General features: G+C 37.9%; 1 protein-coding gene across 5 annotated transcripts in view; it reads right to left on the reverse strand.

Annotated features, from left to right (window-relative positions):
- POU2F1 (POU class 2 homeobox 1) overlaps nt 1-20,645 on the reverse strand; it is a 111,128-nt gene that overhangs the window by 33,626 nt on the left and 56,857 nt on the right. For 3 of the 5 annotated variants that reach the window (XM_051644068.1, XM_051644066.1, XM_051644064.1), the window contains exons 1-4: nt 15,466-15,505; nt 11,177-11,242; nt 4,336-4,436; nt 1,401-1,454 (exon numbers count right to left, since the gene is read on the reverse strand). In XM_051644068.1, coding sequence (XP_051500028.1) covers nt 1,401-1,454; nt 4,336-4,436; nt 11,177-11,242; nt 15,466-15,493 — 249 coding nt within the window. In that variant the 5' untranslated portion in view covers nt 15,494-15,505. Of the gene's footprint in view, nt 1-1,400; nt 1,455-4,335; nt 4,437-11,176; nt 11,243-15,465; nt 15,506-20,645 lie in introns of those variants that run through there. The other 2 variants (XM_051644067.1, XM_051644069.1) reach the window with 2 other exon arrangements.

The raw sequence follows: 20,645 nt of genomic DNA on the forward strand, positions 1-20,645 counted from the left end.
AAAAGATGCTCAGGTCTTTTGTACTTGACATTATTTTCAGGTCTCACTTCATTTTATGCAATGCAACTAATGCTGACACTACCTTTCACCATAAAGCAAGAAAAGGTTGTTGAAGTTATTAATTGCCTAAAATCCTGAACAATGGAACGAGGGAGAGGAGACTGTGTTTCCATTTTCTGTATCTGCCTCTTGCACCTCTAAGTCATCATACTGTGTTGGCTTATATGGAACTGGTTTGAAAAATCCTCACAGTTCTTTTAAATATTCCAAGTGCAGCAGTTATTTAATTGAATGCTGCTTTATTTTAAAATACCTGGAGTTTTCAATTATTTAAATTTTTTGTGGTTTTGGGTTTTGTTTCATTTATAAACACAGGAAATTATAAAGACATGAGAGAAGAAATGCAAGTGGCATGAAAAGGGGCAGAGAGTTTTATGATAATTAAAACCGGTTATGCAGAACATTAAAATTCTGCATAGATTTGCATATTTTCCACCACCTGTTTTGGGGACTGCAGAGCAGGCTAATTAACATAAAGGCTCTGATTAATTCTGCCAGTCATTGAGCGATAATTACAGCGCAGGACTGTAAACATTCTGTACTGGAGATATAGCCTGTTTGCCAACATCTCTCTTAGGGATGGAAGTTCACCATGGCAACCAAGGCAATTTTCTACCTCCTTCCTCTTAGAAAGGAAGGTCACTATACCTCCTCTTCTTTCTAAATTGTTATTATGTATAAGTGGGTCCACATTCTATTGCATTTCATGTAATGCACTACCTACATTCTTTAATAACAAGCAATACTGAAACCAGTTTTCAATAAAAATACATCCCTTGCCCCTTAATATAGTACTGAGAGGAAGTGGTACATTAACTGATACACTGAAGCATTCAGCATCATAAAAAAGTTTGAAAGCTTTGTTGTCTCACCTACAATATTAAACAACAATTACTCTCACTTATTTTGAAATCACTGTGTTACTTACACAAGCAATCTACACCAGCCACATGACATAGCTAATGTTACATGATACACCTATATTCAGCTACAGAAGTAAGGACAAATTGCAAAGTAATACCTGCTATGATTAAAAGAAGTGAATAAATGGATGGACATGAAATATTTCTGGAGTTTCACAGTTTTCATGTACAACACCTGACTGAAATTCAGTACAAAATTATGATCACTGCATGTTTTTAACTACCTCAGTTCCTGAATGCTTACAATCCTGAATCTGATTCTACAATTGTAAAGCTATCCCTTCGTACCTATCACTTGCAAGACCAGATTGAACGAAAAAACAAGAGTAACGTATCTTAGGTTAAAAACTATCTCTAGTGGGACCATGACGCTGTTTGGAATGAGACCGACAGGCAGCAGAAGGAAACTGTCTTTACCTGTACATTTAAGGACTGAGCAGCAGCCTGTAAACTTGTTCCAGCGAGCTGGACCTACAACACAGTGCAAAAATGGAAATGAAATAATGTAGAATCTACAGGAAATTTTAACAATGTAAAAAGAACAACCTCCCCATCCATACCCCAACAAAAACTCTGCTCAAAAACAATGCACGTCCCTCTAACAACTGAATCAGTGAAATGGGGGCTGTGCTCCAGGCTGAAAAAAAAAAATCTGTAATACTCTTCCACCATGTTACCTGTCTGCCTCTTGCTGAACATATCTCTGCCTAGGGATCTAGATATTATGAAATGTATCATGAAACTGAGACAGAGCATTTTGGGATGAACAGGCTAACTATTTCCATTCCTGTTAGAAAAATCCAGGCTTCAGGTGAGGGCATAAAGCTCGACTCATCTTCATCCTAGTATTTCAGAATGGGTCTTACCCCAATTATGTACACTGCATTCACCCACTTCCTTATATGACAGAGGAGCAATCACCTGCATAGCACAGAACCCACAGCATAAACACTCTTCCTCAAATCAACCCACTCAAGTATTTGCAGTCCTCAGCCATTGAATATAAGATCTCAATACAGAAGACTGGAGACACTTCACAAAGGCTGTATTGATTCAGGTATACTACAATCTTGAATTCAATGTTTGTGATTAACTGGTCCAGAAAGTTAGAAGCGAAGAAAAACTGATGCTTCAGAAAGTGAGATTTCTAAAGAGTGTCATTTTATTTTTAATAGTAATTTTCTCTGTACTGCAAATGCTAAATTTTTATTTACCAAAGATCATTTTAATCAGTCTTGCCTTGTTTAAACCACCACTCCTACTATAAAGAAGAAAATTATGTAATTAATTGCCAACACTTTCAAGGGTCAGAGTGACTACAGCCTGCAGTGAATTTCATCTCTGGCCCTGTTTGAAAACCACTGCTGATTTGAAAATCAGGCAACGCACAAGGATACAATAAAGCAACACAAGCACTCTTGTCTCTATAAAAAGATGTCCCCACATCACAAAAGAGACTCCACATATCTGCAAGCACAGAGAGTTTTAATTTAAATCGCAGCACATTAAATTAGTAACTGAATATAGAACAAGCAACCCTTAAGAGTTACCTTGGAAATATTTCCTGCTGCTCTAGATGAAGGTACTAGACTTACTAAGCATGTTCTGTATCTAAGCAAACACTCCTGGAAAAGCTCCTCCTCATCACAAGCAAATAGTTTGACATAGTTGATGTAATCTGAGCTTTTAATGTGAACTAACAGCAGAGAATAATCTAAGCAACAGCCTCTCATCCAAAAAATATACTTAGAAATAATACTTATGATTTTAATAGTATTGATGATGATTATGATGATGATAATGATAATAGTAGTAGTAAGAACACCACATAAAAGACTACAAATGTATCTCAGGTACAGCCAGTGTACTTGTGAAAATCAACTTGAATGTAATTTGCACACTCCTTTCACCACACAACACGCATTTTCTAATTAGAAATTAAACTGTTCCTGGATGTTGCTTAGAACCTGGTATTTTGTGTTAGTCTGGAGGAAAGCACTGTGCTGAATAACACCCCACTGACAGCAGCCACTCTAGAAGAGGACCGTTTGCAACAGATTTCCCACACACCTGCAGGTGTATAAAAGAATAGCTGAGATTTTCCTTTGAACTAGAGTTTCAGAAATGAATCACACTTTATCAAACATGGAGCTATAAAGATCCTGACAACTGTTTAAATAAATACATTCCCAAAGCAAGATAAAGTACAGTGCTAAATACAATTCCTGTCCTGGATCAATCTATATAACAAAACGAAGACTAAAACAAATACACAAAATCCTGCAGAACAGCTGTATCTGTCTCCATGTTAAGCACACAGTGACAACCCATGAAAACTAGTCAGCTTCTCTCCACATAAAGGCAGCCTATAGTAGCCTACTGGTTCAGCGAATTCAAACACTGGCACTCCCTAGGTCCTACATAACCCAATCTACTTGAAAAATTGTAATTATGTGACAAGACGTGTGGAATGTTCCATACACTAAAATGGCAGTTCAGAGCTCTTAAAAGAGGGCATAAAAGCTTCAGTACGTCAATTATACCACAATAACTGTGCAACCTCAGACCTCAAACATTCAAGGTCAGCCAATTAGGTACAGTATTCTAAAGTTTAAACTTGGTGCTGAAGAAGGGAATGAAATTAGGACATTTGTTTTCATACAGCGTGCGAAAAGATTAAAAAAAAAAAAAAGACAAAAAATGTCCCTTATACTTCTCTTCACCTAGGAATGCCCTATTTTGCTTCAACCTACATCTGAAGTTCATCTTTGATTCCCTAAACACTACAGCAGCAGAACACAGTAGTAGAATCTGACAAACAGGTTCTTGAAGTAACTTTCTTTTTTTTAAGTTAGGAAACTCACAAACCATATATGCTCAGTAACTACAACCACTTTGTATTTTTAGTTAATGTGTAAGAGCTTGAAAGATTGAAGCACAGTGCTGACTACCATTCAACACCACTTCCCATTTCTTAATGAGGTAGTGACAGTTTCAGGACCTTGGCAGCTGTTGACCTAAAACAGTCTTTTATTAAAATATTGATTTTTACCTTGTCTTTCAATTTGTTACCTCCATTAAGTTTTAGGCATTCTCAAGTCTCCAAAACAGGGATTTCTAGTTCCCCTATAAAAGCCTCACCCTATCTTGACGTATTCTGCAGCCTAATGCAATTAATAGAGTGCTACACTAAGAATTCTTTCCCATCCAAGCTATTTAAGCACGTGATCTACCCATCTGTCCCTTTACATGACTTCCCATCATTCACAAAAGAGAGAACATAGAACATACAAGAGCAGCTGCATTCGTATCTGCCCAAGTCTCCCCTACTTTGAAATGACTCTTCTCTTACCTGATGAAGGTGCCCAAGGAAGGCCTGGGCCTGGGCTGTAGAGATTGCTCCTCCGACAGGCACAGGCTGCTTTTGAAAGTCCAGGCCATTTGTTTGCGTGCCTGGAGAAAGAGGGATATTAAGAACTATTACTTTTATGAAACGGAATGACAATTAATATTCATAGATCTCCTGCTATTCTCTCAATACTACGTAGTGTAAAAACACTCAGGGAATAACAAGAATTAGTGGTTTTTACTGAAAGTGGGGGTGGGGAAGAAGCGTCACTTCAAGACTTGAGTAATATAGCCTTTGTCAGCTGAATAAAATCAACACCATATTTTCTTTAGTTTCTATTCTCTTACCTAATGTATGTACACTACTATCCCATCATTCTCTACCATGGTTTGAGAATCAAATGGATGCATGCTGATAAGATTAAATTGTGTTTCCAGTTTCCAGGCATGCTCTATCCAGCAGCTGGCAACTATCTTCAAGTTCAGAAAGTGGCAAAAGTTATTGTTCATTAAAAACAGGCAAAATAATATTTGACAAAAAAACAGAAGTACCATATATACATTGCACTTATGGGCCATCATTTAATGTTTTGATGGAAGGTACCTACACACTTCCATGAATATTTTTGCAGAGCTCTCATTACCTAAGGCAACTGCCTGGGCTTGCTTTTGCTCTCACCTGCTTACCTATAACTAAAACCTGATTATTTTTCTACATTTTTGTTGTTTTCTTCCAAAACAGCTTGGAAGACACAAAAACTTTTCGGGAAGACCCGAAACTTTCATCAAATAATTTGGTAGTAAGGAGAAAAGGAGAAAAAAAACAAAACAAAACAAAACTTCACACCCAAACATTTTTCTACAAGAAACCATCACAGAATTCTCCTTTGCCAAGAGGATTTATAACTACAAAATTTTAAGAATCACTCTGTGGGGACATGATAAAATCAACATTAGGGATTATCAACAACTGGTTTTGAATGTTGGGTATTCCTATCTACAGTGGTTAACAACAAGAAAGGAGACTGAGCGTATCAGGCTCCGTGGAATTTCCAGAACAGGTGATGCAATCTTAAAAATTGCATTACTGAAATGAAGTAAAATCAGCTTTAGACCTGCATGTTTACTCTTCATGACTATCAGATTTTGTTCAGTCCCTATGGACAGGTGTTCAACTAACTCCTACTTCAAAATTCCTTCCATCATCTACATTTTTTGCCACAAAAATCTAGGTTATCTACTAAGCAAAAGAGAGTCACAGTTATTAAACAACAATAGGGGTCTGCTATTCCTTAGAAACATCTGCAAAAGCAAGCAGGCGTAAAATTAGATTAGTAAAATCCACTACTCCATATATTTACATTGCTATTTAGACCTACAAACAGCTTACACATAACATTTCCTAAGATAGAGTAATAAATAAATACATAAATAGATAGATACACGCACAAAATAGACAGTCAAGCCTTCTAGCACCCACCTAAGATAGCCTTTTGATGGATCTTTGGTGGAGCTGCTGTGGGGAAAGAGTGGGTCTGCTCTCAAGTTTTTAATTCTATACTTTGGGCCAGGGTTTACAGACTTAAGAGACATATGTGCAGCCAAAGATCCACAGACACGTTAAAAATATTCAAACCTTAAACTACATTAAATTATTTTGCTTAATGAGTCTAAAATTCCAATCCAAAGTGAATGGGAGGACTGTCAGTGGTCTGAATTATCTTGCATGAATGCAAGATGGTAGAGATGGTACCTCCAAAGAGAGGTAGACAAAACCATCTGCTGGTAAGAGCTAGAAGAATCTCATCTATTTTCATTCACTCCAGTAAATAGCAGAATTCTCTCAATGCAGATGGCCAAAGGGAGAGGGAAGATGACTAGGTAAATATATAAAAATAATTCCTGACAGTGACTGCAATTCATAGAAAACACTCTACCACCTCCTCATTTAAGAGCAGAAGCAGTTTTCAAACTGTGGCCATGGACCCCTAGGTAGGAAAAAAAAAAAAAATACAGGTAACAAAACCTAAGGTAGGTATTACACACTCCAATTTGAAACTTGCAGGACGTCAAACCAATTATTAATTTCTGTGAGGACTAGCTGGACGTCTCACCTTAAATAAATTAGTGACACTGTTCTAGTTAACTATCTTGCAAAAAGAGCCTCAAATCATGGTACGGTATCAAAAGAGCACTGCTGTGCATATATGTAGAAGAAATGCCCCAGCTAGCACTTCTGCTGAGTCCTAATAGGGAAATTTGAAACAAGCCTCCTAGGACTGATAGTTTAACAAAGCAAGTTCCAAGACTGAGCTTCACATCTCCATGGGTCCCAAAAAATAGTTTAGACAGTTAGTGTGAGAAAACATTTTCTTTAAATTCAACCTTGAAGGACTCAAACTCCCTCTTCCCCATACCCCCAAAAACCAAACATAGAGCAAAAAAAACCCAAACCACACCTGTTCAACTTGCATCTTAAGCTTTCTTCTGTATTTGAACAGCATAGGGTCCCTTTCCCTTTGGATGCAGCCTTAGTTTTGGAAGGAATGCTACCCAGATTGCTTGCATTTATCACAGGATGCCTACAGCTTTTGAAGAAGAGCGGGGAAATGAACTTTGAGTTCAGCATATGAACAGCCTTGCTCTTAAGGTGCTCATAAGGATCTGACACCACTCCTGTGGAATCCAAAAAATCTGATAAGGAGACTGGCAAATGGAGGGGTCAGAAGCAGAAAGTACATTGCAAGGATGTGAGAGGACCAAAACACCACTTCTGCTTAAGAATTAAATGCCAAACCCCATGGTGACTAATAGACCTGGCAATCCCAAGTATTGAGACTTCAACAGCCCCAAATATTTATGTCTTTTCTACCTCCATCCCAGCTGCCATAACTGTTAGAGCTGATCTAATTTATCTTAGGGCCCAGCAAGCAGCATGTAATGCAAAGCAGGGGAGGTCAGCAACATGGTAGCTGGGAAATGAGCTTCCGCTGCCCCCAGCAAGTTGTTAAGACTGAATCAAGCCGTAGGATGGAATTTCACCCTTATAGTTCAAGTCCAATGCAACTTAAACACATTTAAATTCTGGCATAAATTCAGCCATGTGGTTAGCTACTTCACAGACTCAGTCTGGATGAAGTCTAGTACTAAGGGCAATTTACATTCAGCCAAATAAAATCTTTGAACAATCTCATTGCCACTCCAGGGAAAGAAACAGAACACCAAGTACCAGGACATCCTGAATGTGGATTAGTTTATGCTGTCCTGAAATTGTACCTGCAGGGGGTAAAGGCATAACAAAATTGACCAAGCAAGGTAATATTAACCTGCAGTCAGGAGAAGAACATACTCTCAAAATCAAAGACCATAATTATCAACTTTAGTCTGAGTTTACAAACTGCATGAGAAAGGAAGAGGAGTGAGAAACTACAGGTCTGGGGAGATGTGGAGTAAGACGCAAGAAAGGACTCAGGAAAGGAAATGAAGGCAAACTAAGGAAGTTGTGCTCCTTCTGCACTAAGTGAAGTCCCTTCTAACTCAAGTATCTGCACTGTGCTCTGGGAGACATCTTCCAGCACCAGCAGTACATTTTCCCATCTCTCTCTCTACATGTGAGCATTGTGAGAGAGAGATATATCCCCAATACTCAGAAATTGTTGGTTACTTGTCCACATTACTAATAACAAGTTTAGCATTGATATTTACCCAGAATTTTAGCAGTTAAAGAATATTTCATGGTCCCTTTCCCACTGTCCTATAGAATTTCTTCTTAGGGAAACTGGAAAATCAATCTCTGGAAATGGAGCAATGCAAATAAGAATCCTTCCAAATACTACACTTACAAAAACTATTATTTTGCTGCTGTGTCTATGCACGTCATAGACATGATTACCTCGGCTTTCAGAGTATTGCATTTAGCTTTTAAAAAAGAATATGCATTAAACAAGCAAAAAATGTTGAGTTGGTTTGGAAAATGTCATGCTGTAACATATAAAAAGGAAACTAAAAGGGCTATTGTTTACTCTAAGATGCTATTCTTGTTTCACTCTCTTTTTCCAGTAAGAAATAAGTAGACTGTCCACCCACAACTGAAGGTTGGCAAGATTTGTGCAGTTCTGCAGTACTGATGACCAGTTGATCAATTCATGTTCTTGTGAAAACAGCCATCCAACAACTCTTGTACTCAAAGATTTTTTGTTTGGTTGGTTCAGTTTTGGTTTTGTGTTGTGTTTTTTTAATTTCTCTGAAGTATGCGTTGCTTTTTCAGATTCCTAAAGAGGGAGTCCAGTTAGCATAAAAATTTTAGAGTTAAGATCTGCTTAAGGCACTTTATTGTGACCAATGTATTCAGGGGACTGGTACATTCCCTACATAGTCAAAGTTAGAAATACAAAACCCTAATTTGTTAGCTTCCATGAAACTTAGCTGTTAGCTCAGAGAACGACTATTGTTAAGTCATCTTTACCAGTGGCAACTGTTAGGGTTTTTTTCCTGAGAACACTAGCTCCGCCAAATGTAAATTCCATGTCCTTCAGTAATTTCTCTGAAAGTTTTCAAGTTGCATCAGTTTACTACAGTTTGAATCAGGAATGACCCAAGCAAACATCCACTGAGGTTCAGAAGATAGACCAGTAGTGCTCACACAGCAGACTGAAGTGACTTACAAATGACACTGGAAAGTAGACAGTTACAGAAAGTAACAAAAAATAACAACTGTGGGTGTTTATAAAAATAATCTTCATAGATTTTGCTTCAGAGCCTATGTTCCAGAGGCAGTCAATGGCACTATAAGTTCCTTACCATCTTAGGTAAAAGCTGACTTGTTTCACTAAGTACTCACAGAGCCCAGAACCATAATCTAAGTACCCTGCTCAGAAGCCTACAATTACATTCTGTGAGTATTCCTTTCAGGGTTTAACACGTGCCAATTGACTAACATGCTTGAGCCCCTAAAGAACATCACAAATGCCATTAATCACTATCTTCAGTGGTTTATGATCACTGTATTAAAAAAAACAAAACACAATGAGTGCAGAACAAAAAGTCCTCAAAAATTCTAGGGTATTTTTGTTTGCATAATTTAAAAAGTCAGGAAACAAAACTGAAAGAAATTACTGGGAACAACCTGTTTGCAACAGCTCCTAACGCCAGTAAAAGTCAAACCTTTGTAATAACTAACCCTAGATTTAGAGTATTAAAAAATACAGATGTAGCCCCTTAGGTGATTGAAAACACCTACATGCACCATAAGTGGACTTACAAGTCCACCAATTTCCTTATACCATGAACACCATCTTCACACAGATGAAGTATTTGCCTAGCAGAGCAGAGCCAGGGTTCTGCTGAAGCAGGTACAATACTTCTGTGATTATGTGCTGTCTTTGAATAAGTCATCTTTAACAGCTCAGTTTAGGCGAAACTGCAAGTTAAAGCTTCCCTTAAGGAAGCACACTGGGAACGCACTCTTTGGAGAAAGCATATACAAGGAACTGCTGTCATAGAGAGCAGGAAGTCTGACTTTTTTCAAAAGTTTACACACACCCTCCAGATTCAAGGATTCTATAGGGATATTTAAATACAATGTTCACTTGATGCTGTTTATAATTATGAAATACTTTCAGTCCATGTTTTTTTTTTAATAATGTTTTGTATAATCCTAAACCAGTATTAAATAGGTAATAAGTAATTTTTGTACATAAAAAGAATTGGTACTGCTCCTCTTACAAATACCATGGAAATTATAAAACTTAAGATGCCAGTAACAAAACAGACACAAGTAAGTGAGCAGAATTCTTTTGACTGACCCCATGCATTGGTAGAAAACATCCAGTCTCTCGAATCAGTATCAGGATCAGTGACATTCAGTCACTCTTAGCTGCATTAAATCCTTGCACAAAGAATGAGGAGATAGCAGCATAAAATGAAATAAGTTGTTAATTTCAGCAAAACTCCAGAATTTAAAATAAAACTCATTACTGAACCAAGAGGAGGAAAAACAATTTCACTCATACAAGCTAACTAGACTTCTCTCAAAGAAGCAAGAACAAGTTCCTTCTCATTAAAATTTTTGCTTCCCAAACGCTATTCTGAGCTCAGAGAAGATTCTGAGTTAGGTTAAACAATTTACTTTCTATTCAGAACAGTCATTTCTCTTGCTTCTAAAATGAACTGTAAATTACCTCCAGAAAGTAATTAAAGCATAAGATAGCATCACTGAGTTACAGTGGCTTAACAAGCTTCTTCAATGGCATGGAACTTGGCCACATCTTAAGAAGGCACCAAAAGGCACGTTGGCCCTGACACAAAGGCTCTTCTTCCCCAACCAAAATTCAAGGCTGTGTTCTAACACAGGAAGAAATTAGAGAAAAGCCAGCTAACTTTTTTTTTTTTCATGTTGAGAAATAAGGCTCTCTGCCTTTGCCTTCTTATTGAAAACTTACAAGAGCTTGAGTGAAATCTAAAATGGAAACAAGATAAGCCAGTGGCCCACACCTGACAATGAAACTTTCACCACAAAAATAAATGATGAAGTTACAGGTGTTGAAGGTAGGTTCTGCCAGGAAAAAAAGTAGACTAGTTATGGAGAATTAGTGCCACCAGACCTTACATAGTATCAGGAACACAGCAAATAGAGGAAACAGGGAAGAGCAATCTTATTTACAAAGTGTGGGTAATGGTCTGATATAGTAGGTTTAATGACAAAAGTGTTTCCAAGCCTCTAAAAACAGTGTCGGGGGGAGGGAGGTTGTTTTGCTTTTTAATTCCTGCAAATTGGTAAAGAAATTTTGCTTTTAATATCCATCCAACTCCACCAGAAAATATCTGTGCACTGATTAATTTCTTACCTGTGTTCCCATCCCCACTCTCCATCGATGGTTTACTGGTTTCTGACGGATTGTTCATTCTTGAGTCTGCATTAAAACAGAAATAAAGATAAACTAAAATAAAAAAAACCCCACTAATCTATTCATACCTTTTGTCCAAGGGAAGTACAAAACATCAGGAATTATATATGTACTTGACTCTATTTCAGATTCTAACACAAAAAGAATTATCAGAAATCGAACACAATACTGAATCTTCCAGATTTCAGTTTCAAAATTTTGCATGTCATTATTCTCACATGTCCAAACACAGTGTTAAGGAAATAAAAGACAGCATGTTGGAGGACAAAGATAGAAATTTAATTTTCAGTACAATGAGGGTCATGGAAGCAACAACAAAACAAAAACAAAAATTAAAAATGGGGAGGTGGCAGGAACAATGACGACATCAAGATGCAAAAACATTGTCTGACCACCATAGCCTACATTAAGTTGGGTTTTCTCCCCCATAAGAGAAAGTCAATTCAGTCATTCTAATTAAATTGAGACCATTTTTCTAATACTGCATTTTTATTTTACAGGAATGTCACTGATATCAAGTTACTTTATATTTCCTTTATATAAATGTTAAGTAATACAAATATATATCTCCTCTTCCTTATCCCTCTGGATGAATTTACTGAAAAGTCTGCTCTTGGTTTCCAAGTCTGTCAGCTGAATATAGTGAAATGCAGAGGGACTCTCCAGATGGCAGACAGAGAATATAGTTTCCTTATATAGGAATCCATACAGATGTTCTGTGTACAGCTTCAGCTCTCCAGCTTATTACCTCCTCATTCCTTGCTACCGACCTCAGTGTGTAATATTATCACAAACCAAAATTACAAAAATAATCTCAAGACAGACCAGTTCATAAAAAGAAGTGTAAGCAAATCCTTAAGCACATTCTTCCATTCCCATAACCAGTTAAATGCAAGTGCAATAAACTCAAAATGAACCCTTTACTCCAGGATATTCTCTTGCTAGGTGCTTAAAAGGTTACCTCTGTCATGCACTTTCATCAAAGCAGTTATTTCCAAAATACCAATGGGCTGAAGAAGAATACAGTAACAGCATCTTCTCCCCACATATTTCCAAGAATGCCCAGACAAGACACCTCACTGCCTGGCCTATGAGAGTTGGAAAGGAGAAGCTGGACTATTGCCATATACTATCACCTGCTATTGCCCAAGACAGACCACTGCCACCTTCAGGCTATCAGAACCAGGGGCAACAGCAGAAGAGGAACACAAGCAAAAGCCAAGGGGAACCAACCAAGTAGACAGGGCCTGAATGAAAACAGGAGTCACAACAAAGCCTGTCTGGAAGTGCATGGTGGGAAAAGGAGGGAACTAGTTTCAAATGCAGCATGTGAGAGAGAAAAGATAAGATACATCAACCTTGGAAAAACTCCTATTAGCAGTTAAGAAACACAGTAAGACGAGTAATTATTTTTCAAATTAATATAACTTTCCACATAAACAAGTGCTGCGGTCGTACCCAAAAGGGCCTAAAAATCCCAGAGGACTGAAACAAACATGAATCTTCTGCCAAGTCAACTCAACCTCTCTGAAGCCTCAACTCTTCTCAGAAAGTTCCTATGCTCATGCTTATATTCTTCAAATGTCAGTCATGTGTAAAAGAGATCTGAACCATTAACATCACTCTTAGTGTAGAGGTAGACATGTTAAACTGCTTTTTGAAAGGGGGAGCGAGGAGAAAATTTCCAGCTGAGTGCTGCTGGCCCACACTTCAGCAAAAGGCTGCAAGTTTTGCCCCATTTTTCACAACCTCTGCAACATTCCTTTGATAGACAGCATTAGTTCCTTCCTTGAGACACAGCTGGCTACTGAAATTAGTTTAGGTTCAGAGAATGCTGAATGGGAGACTTCTCTTTGGACACAAAAAAGTCCTCATCCAACAGGAAAATGAGCAAAGAGGGCTTAGAAGTTCAATATACTTTGGCTGTGGAAACCTGGCTAACTCATGGGAATATTGGACATAGGACGTCTTTTAAGCTCAAAGCACAAAGATAGCCTGAGCTCAGGATAGCACTGACTACAGAAGGGAAGAGCACGGGTTGAGAAGATTGTTTCTCAATAATGTGGGATGCATTCACTGAACCACTTCAGGAAGTTCTTGTCAGAAAAACAACTCAGGGCCTCCTGTGCTAGTTTGTTGCAGAAACTGAAGTACTAGAGCCACCCCGCGTGATACTAATAGACAAACCAAACCCAGAGAGGGGGATACAACTGTCCTGTGCAGAGAATTCCAAGCAATGTAGTGACTGTTCCCTCTGTTCGAGGAGGCTCATAAAGAAACCTTGCTACGTGACCACCAAGTCTGCTCAGGACAAAGTTAAAACTCTACAGACCTCTTTTCACAAAGCAACCAAGTTTTTCTTTCAGGCTATGCTGCAAAATAAATATTTTTTTTAAAGGTTTTCAGTGTTTCCTGCTACTAGACATACACATAAAGTTGACTCAACTACCAAAAGCATGTCTAAATTAAGACTCTTTTATTGTAAAGATTCATCCCTAACAAAGACCTCAAACACTGCTATTGTAAAAAAGCAGCAAGTTGGATGAAAAAATATCTTTCTGGTACTGCTCAGGTTCAAATGAAGGATAGCATCCATTATTTCACCAGCTGACTATTTCTTGTTCCATCTGTGGGCCTTCTGCATGTTAAAGCATCAAGAACAATGCCACTATTTCCATTGCAAATGGTATGACACGCATCTGAAGCACAAAACTGCTACCAGCAAAACATACATATATCCGTAGGATACTTAACCTACAGATTCATTCTATGTCAAACAAAAGATTTTTTGGTTTATACAGGCTCATACAATTTCTGCTTTAAAGTTAAACGAATAAACAAATGAAGTGGGCTAAAAAACCTAAACCATAATGCCCTCACCTTTTCTTTTTCCTTTAGATCTTACTATGGTTTTAAATCAAGGCCCTGGGCTACAACTTCTGCCAACATTATCTCAAAACAAACTCCACCGAAAGAAGGATTGAAAGCAGCAGGTGCAGGATTGAAATCAAATTCTCAGGAGTGAATGCATTCAGTACTGCTACTCCACTAGCAAGGCTGAGGGTGTCTCAAGGCAATGCTGTGCCAGGCTTTTGCACACCCTCAGTGACATTTCAAAAGGTATTCAGAAGAAATAAGGAGATATCGGACCAACCTGGAGTATTAGAGACTGTATATAGCTAGTAAAACACAGAAAACCTTAACATGGAATATATCATTAACTACTTCCTTTCATCCATTAAAGTGAAACTGCCTAATACTCCATGAGCACCAGCAAAAATGATTCTTCAACAAGTATGGAAAAAACAAAGTTCAGTGTGAGTGAAAACGTGTCAAGAATTCACAAGAAATTAATTTTCAAAAGCCCCACTTCATATACAGAAACACATATTCAGGCATCTGCTTTAAAATTTACCATCCAAAAATACATTATCTTACTTGGACATTTAAGTTCTTACATGTTCTTAATGATATCAAAAGAATACTCAGCAAAAAAAAAAAAAAAAATCTATACATGATGCTTTGGAGAAAGCCTTGAAAATAAACAATAACTATTGTAAAATTGGGATGGTCAGTAATTACAAATAACTTTAAGACACAAAGAAGAAATCATGGCATTTCTGTTCTGCAGTCCTGATGGAATCTCAGTGCAGGAAATATATTATCCCAGTAACCTTAGGCACAGCTTGCAGTGGTATCAATGGCAACCACTGTGGACTCCACCTTATTTTCTATTATGTATGAAGAACCTTGCTATTACATTAAAAATACACAGACATAATATACAGTCTGTTGGGGAATGGCTCAATACAGCTACTAAATTCTTGGAGAATAGGACTCTCTCATTCATTTTAATGCTTTAAAATTCATAACACACAGATATGCAAGTCAAGCGCAGAGTTTGTTAGCCAAATGCTTCTCAGATTGAAATTCTAAAAGCAAAAAGTCTGTATTAATAACATCCAAACCTAGCAGCAAATCTCTCCAGTGCAGAGGAAACAAATTCTCCTGGAACGAGGGAAAGAAGGAAAAAAACAAACTGTATTTCCCTGGTACAGATCTACCTATCTATCAGTCAGCTACTTTGCTGCCGATTCACTGGTGAGCTTCACCCTTACAGATACTTTCTCTAGTCTCTGCATATGTGATTAAGCCTCTATGCATAGTCAACCTCGTAGCCTCTATTTCCATATTAAACACTTATAAGAAAGAGCTGAGCTAGTACCCACCTAGAATGTAGTCGCTGCAGTCCAGCATTGCTGTGGTATCCTCTACAGGTTCAGACAGTCCAAGGAAAGGGAGAATGGCAATTTCTATCAAATCTACACTACTGCTCTCAACTGAACAAGAAAGGGAGTGGGGAGGTGGGGGAAGAAATACAACTTCAGTTACACCATAGCAATCTTCAACTGAACAGGGAAACTTCAGTTGCTCTGTGGAGTTTTAGTCTCTCCTACTAGCTGTGTCTGACATTGTCAAGGCGACTGAAGCGTGAAAAGTTCCCCTTTTTGTAATAAAATAGAAACAAAGATTGCAGCTGGCAGTTTCCATAATGAAGCTTAATCAGTATGCGCCTGATTAGGGCCTTATGCAAATCTCTCCTCGTTAGCACAGCAGCCAGCACTTTGAAGTCCATGAACAATTCATTTGCAGAGTACACTGAAAGCACTCCCTGCATAATTTAAATCATGGTATAAATATTTATCAGCTCATTTGCATATTAATTGGCAGTGCATGAAGGGAAAAATTATCTCCCGAGTGCCAGCATAATAATTAGGGAACAAAATGAATGTTCTTCCAATAGCTTGGCTTCTCAGCCCTAACTCAAGCACAGTACCACAGGGGAGCAGTGAGGGGAAGGGACAGAGCTCTGTTCAAATGCCACTGAAATGACACGTACAAATTAGAAACAACTCTACAGACTTAAGCACCTTTAATCTTATTCCTGCTGGCAACAATAACTTCAGTAATAAAGGGGATTTGGAAAAAGCTTTCTACATAATCCAAATAATCCCACAAAAACAATTAGCAAGGTAGAAACCAAACACAAAGCTGTCAAACCAGTGCTTGCACATCTGTATGGAGTTTACCACATGTGAACATGACTGTCTCACAGGAAGGTCCTGGGCAGGAAAGAGCACAGCCAGGGAAGGAAGCGGCACAATTCCCTTAAAATGGCTGAAGAGCTTGGTGACCCATTACAGAATAATCCCTTTGCCATGGCCAACTTAGTAGTAGTAGATATGTCAAGTACTGTGTAACATTTGACACCCACTAATCTATCCCAGGTGAAATCAAAATAAGATTTAGTCTTTTACTTTCCGATAATTTCTAAAAAAAACCCAAAAAAACCTACTATTAATCCCTTCCACAAATGGACACCATATAGCTAAACAAAGCTTACTGCAGAGCTATGCTTTTTGAAAGGGACTCTTTACACACAGGGTACATCTTTGAACCATTCAATGATAATCAGAATACACTTGCTGCTGTGACCACAAAGTACACTGAAGGATTGGCGAACTGGGAAGAGGCTTTGGTCTGTGGAGGAATCAATCTTCATTTCAAAAAGTGGTCCACAGAACTAAGTGCACTGGCAAACTATGAGGCCAGATTAAACCATTTCAAAGTTTATCACTCAAATACAGGTGTCCTAAACAGCGAGAACATTTATATAAAAAATCAAAGTGTCATGTGAATATAAAAACATTTATTATTCCATATTCTGATCTGGGAAAAGATAACGTGGTAACGCAGGTGACCACAGGGTTGAGCCACCCACTTCCAGACGTTAATGCGAATTTATGAAGTTGGGGCGGGGGGGTTGTTGGGGGGGTTTGTTTGTTTGTTGTGATTTCTTTGGTTTGGTTTTGGGTTTTTGTTGTTGTTTTTTTAAAAAAAAAACTAGCTGTACTTTTCTTCTTCTCATTTCTGAAGTGAATTCAAGCACAGCCTCTCCAAACAAGAGGGAGTGAGAGAAAAGGGACTTCTCAATCATCCAGTACTGACTGGAATTTATTTCCACGCTTGACCTCTTCTTCTGTTCAGGTTCATATCTCTACTTAACACAAGATGTTCCCTGCTATATATTTAACATGAGTGATCTACACTTGAAAAAGATTGCAAGAAGGGAAGGTGCTCCCAAATGCAGGGAAACAACTGTGTGTTCTGAATAGGTTTTCTTAACACTTTGTTTCCAATTTGGATTTCTACTCATTCACGTGTCCTGCTGAGACCCCTGAGACACGTCTCCATGGTTCACAGACCATCAGTAAACTTCACTCTTCCATACATGGTTTTGGAGTGCATGGGGAGATAATCTGTTTGCTTCATCAGAAGAATCTGGACACAAACGGTGTAACAAGTCAAGCACTTCACAGAGCAAGTACCAGTTTAAGTACTGGCTGAGCTGCAGTGGCCAGTAGCATAGTAAGAGGATGGCAGTGTTATCTTTGGGATCCTTTTCAAACATGAGTTTGCTTTGAGCTGGTTGAACACAGGTGCAGCATCAAAAGCACACAACCACAGGAAGTGACCGTTAAAGGCAGGCACATGTGTAGTGATGGATGACTTGTGTCAAACAACACAACAAGCAAACAGCAAACAAAGGCCATGGGAGGGTGTTCCTCAAGCAGTGTTAGCAAGTGTGCTTGTGGAACCACAGTGCTACTCATTGTCTATACTATCAACATGGCACTGTAAGCTAACAAGAACAAAGCAGAAGTTTTCTTCCCGTTCCCGGCTGTGCCAAACAACCTGTCTTACAAACACCAAACCCCACACAAAAGTTCATTTGAACTGTAATCTATTCATTGAAATAAAACTGACTTTTCAAACTAACAATGGGGTGGAGAAATACCATTCCTCCTGTGACCTCTTCATTCTTTAATAAATTTATGATCTTCCCTTATATATAAGTTCCTAATTTTTGGTCCAAAAAAACCCCAACCTATTGTTTCACTTAAGCCACACTACTGCAACTATTTATCTGGTAGGCTTCTGAAGGAGGCATGAAGAAGACACAAGTAGGAAAAGGTCTGTGAAGGAACAGCGTATACCACCCCGCTCCAAAACCAATGGTGGTTTATTTCTCCTGGGTTTTTTTTGTCCATTCATTGTTTTCCATTTATGTCCAATGGACATAAGTTATGTCCAATGGACTGACCGCAAACTCCACAAAATTATTCCCCAGTGTCATCTGTTGAAAATAAGTATCATAGATAGTGAAAGTTGTTACAAACGAGGGGGCATGGATGTTTAAACCCTTATCTTCAAATAGTCAGTCATTTGGTCTTTCTTTCTTTCTTTCTTTCTTTCTTTCTTTCTTTCTTTCTTTCTTTCTTTCTCTCTCTCTCTCTCTCTCTCTCTCTCTTTCTACAATACAAATAAGACAGAATTAAAAGGATAAAGGGCAAAGTTATTATCTACATTATTCTATTCAACACATTAATGGGAGAAAAGAATCTTCATTTTTATATAGATATTTTCCATTTATTAGAAAAATGTCATTTACTACATGGCCTGAATGACAGCTAGGAAATTTCTGCCACCAGCCAGCTCTGTGACAAGTGTGACCTTTGTAAACTTCAAGGGCATGCTTCCTCATACAACATGGCAAGACTACCCAATAAGTCAACAACTCATTATTTTCCTTTTGAATGGTGTAGTTGGAATAATACAAGGAAAAGAAATATGGTATTAATTGTAACATATTAGCATACTTTGTTCATTAGCATATCAGTGTCCAGTTTATTTTATCTTGAAGAACCACTGAAGAAGACTGGTCACCAAAACTTTGAAAATAATGCATGACTAAGCACAACATCAATGAACACTGGCAACATTTAGAGTAAAGCTGCTTTCTATATGCCATGCCAGCCAAGACCATAGACACAGCTGCCCTAAACTGACATTATATCAAGCTACTACATTTTAACTCAAGACATTCCCCCGTTTCCATCCCACAAGTTAAGTAAAACTTAATGCAAATGTACCCAAACAGAACTATACTATTGCATTTTAGAAAATTACAAAAAAACACACACTTGAACAAAATTAACTGTTAGTAAAGTTGGCACTATCCTCTTAGAATAATTATGGAAAGACAGATAGTGGCCTGTTCATATACAGGGCTGCAAACTAAGCTCTAATTTTAGTCACCATCTTTGGCTAACAAAATTGATTTTATCTGAAAATTGCTAAGTTTGCTCTGAAAGCCGGAGTACACTTGTCTGGAAAAGTCAAATAAAATTGGCCTGTTTTAGGATTACTAGTCATTACGTAATTGCTGATTTGCAATTTTACTCTACATCTAATTTTACTTCCTTCCCTCTCAAACTCAAATCATAACTATCCTTTCAAACTTTGCACAAAATGTCTTTCAAAACTCTTTTGTGTACCTTTTTTGAAGAAAATTAAGTACACAGACAGCTAAGCACGAATGCTAATTCATCTTATCAGTGCAGGACAGCAGTTACTCATAAGCACCTGACATATTAATATAAAAAGGTTTGTTTATGGGTTTGTTTTTTTAAGTCTCACTTATTTTTGTCCATAGAAGGTAGCAACTATCATGGTTGAAGTAATTTTTTTATAGTAAGAAAACTGTGGTCATTACAAACTTGCAGTATCACCATATTGGGGGAGAGGGCAGGGGGTTGGGAAGAGTGGCAGGAGGCAGGGGAGGAGAAAAAAGAAAATAAATATCATTATTAAAAAAAAAATACAGCATTTGAGCTTTCACAAGCAAACTGAGCCTTATTTGAAACTCATGGCTAATTCTGACACATCAACAGTTTTGCCCTCCCGTTACTGCCTACAAGCCATAGCACATAAGAAAGGATATAAATATTATATACATATACATACTATATTTACAAAACAGTTTCTTTCATTCAGTTCAGTGTTTTCAAAAGCAAAGGATAGAAATTGAGTGCAGTCAACTCTTGTTCAAAACCACAGCTTTGATCCATGAAACTGTCAGCACATTTACTTAGAAATCATGGAACATTTTGAAGAGTGGCAAAACTTAGGTCCTTACATCTCCTCACTTCAGCCTTCATGTTTCACTCATAGGATGTTTTTCAAGGTTTTTCTCACCATGTCATAATGGCTTTAGACCCTTTATTTATTTACATACACCAAACACTACATCATAAGCACTGACTCCAGGAATTTAATTGAAAAAAAATAACCCAAAGTGTCACACATGAAAACAAAATTATCTTTAACTAGCATGCTGCACAGTAGCACTTTTTAGTATTTGCAGGAGGGCACTCACCTCCCTTCAACTTAACTAGAAGACAGCACAGAGAATGAGCAAATCATGCTTCTATTCCACCACACTTGACTTACGGTTCTATACCACTACACACTCATTGCTCTAGTAAACTTGCACATGAGTACTATC

The sequence above is a fragment of the Apus apus genome, chromosome 1 (genome assembly GCF_020740795.1).
Source record: "Apus apus isolate bApuApu2 chromosome 1, bApuApu2.pri.cur, whole genome shotgun sequence".
Taxonomy (NCBI): Eukaryota; Metazoa; Chordata; class Aves; order Apodiformes; family Apodidae; genus Apus; species Apus apus.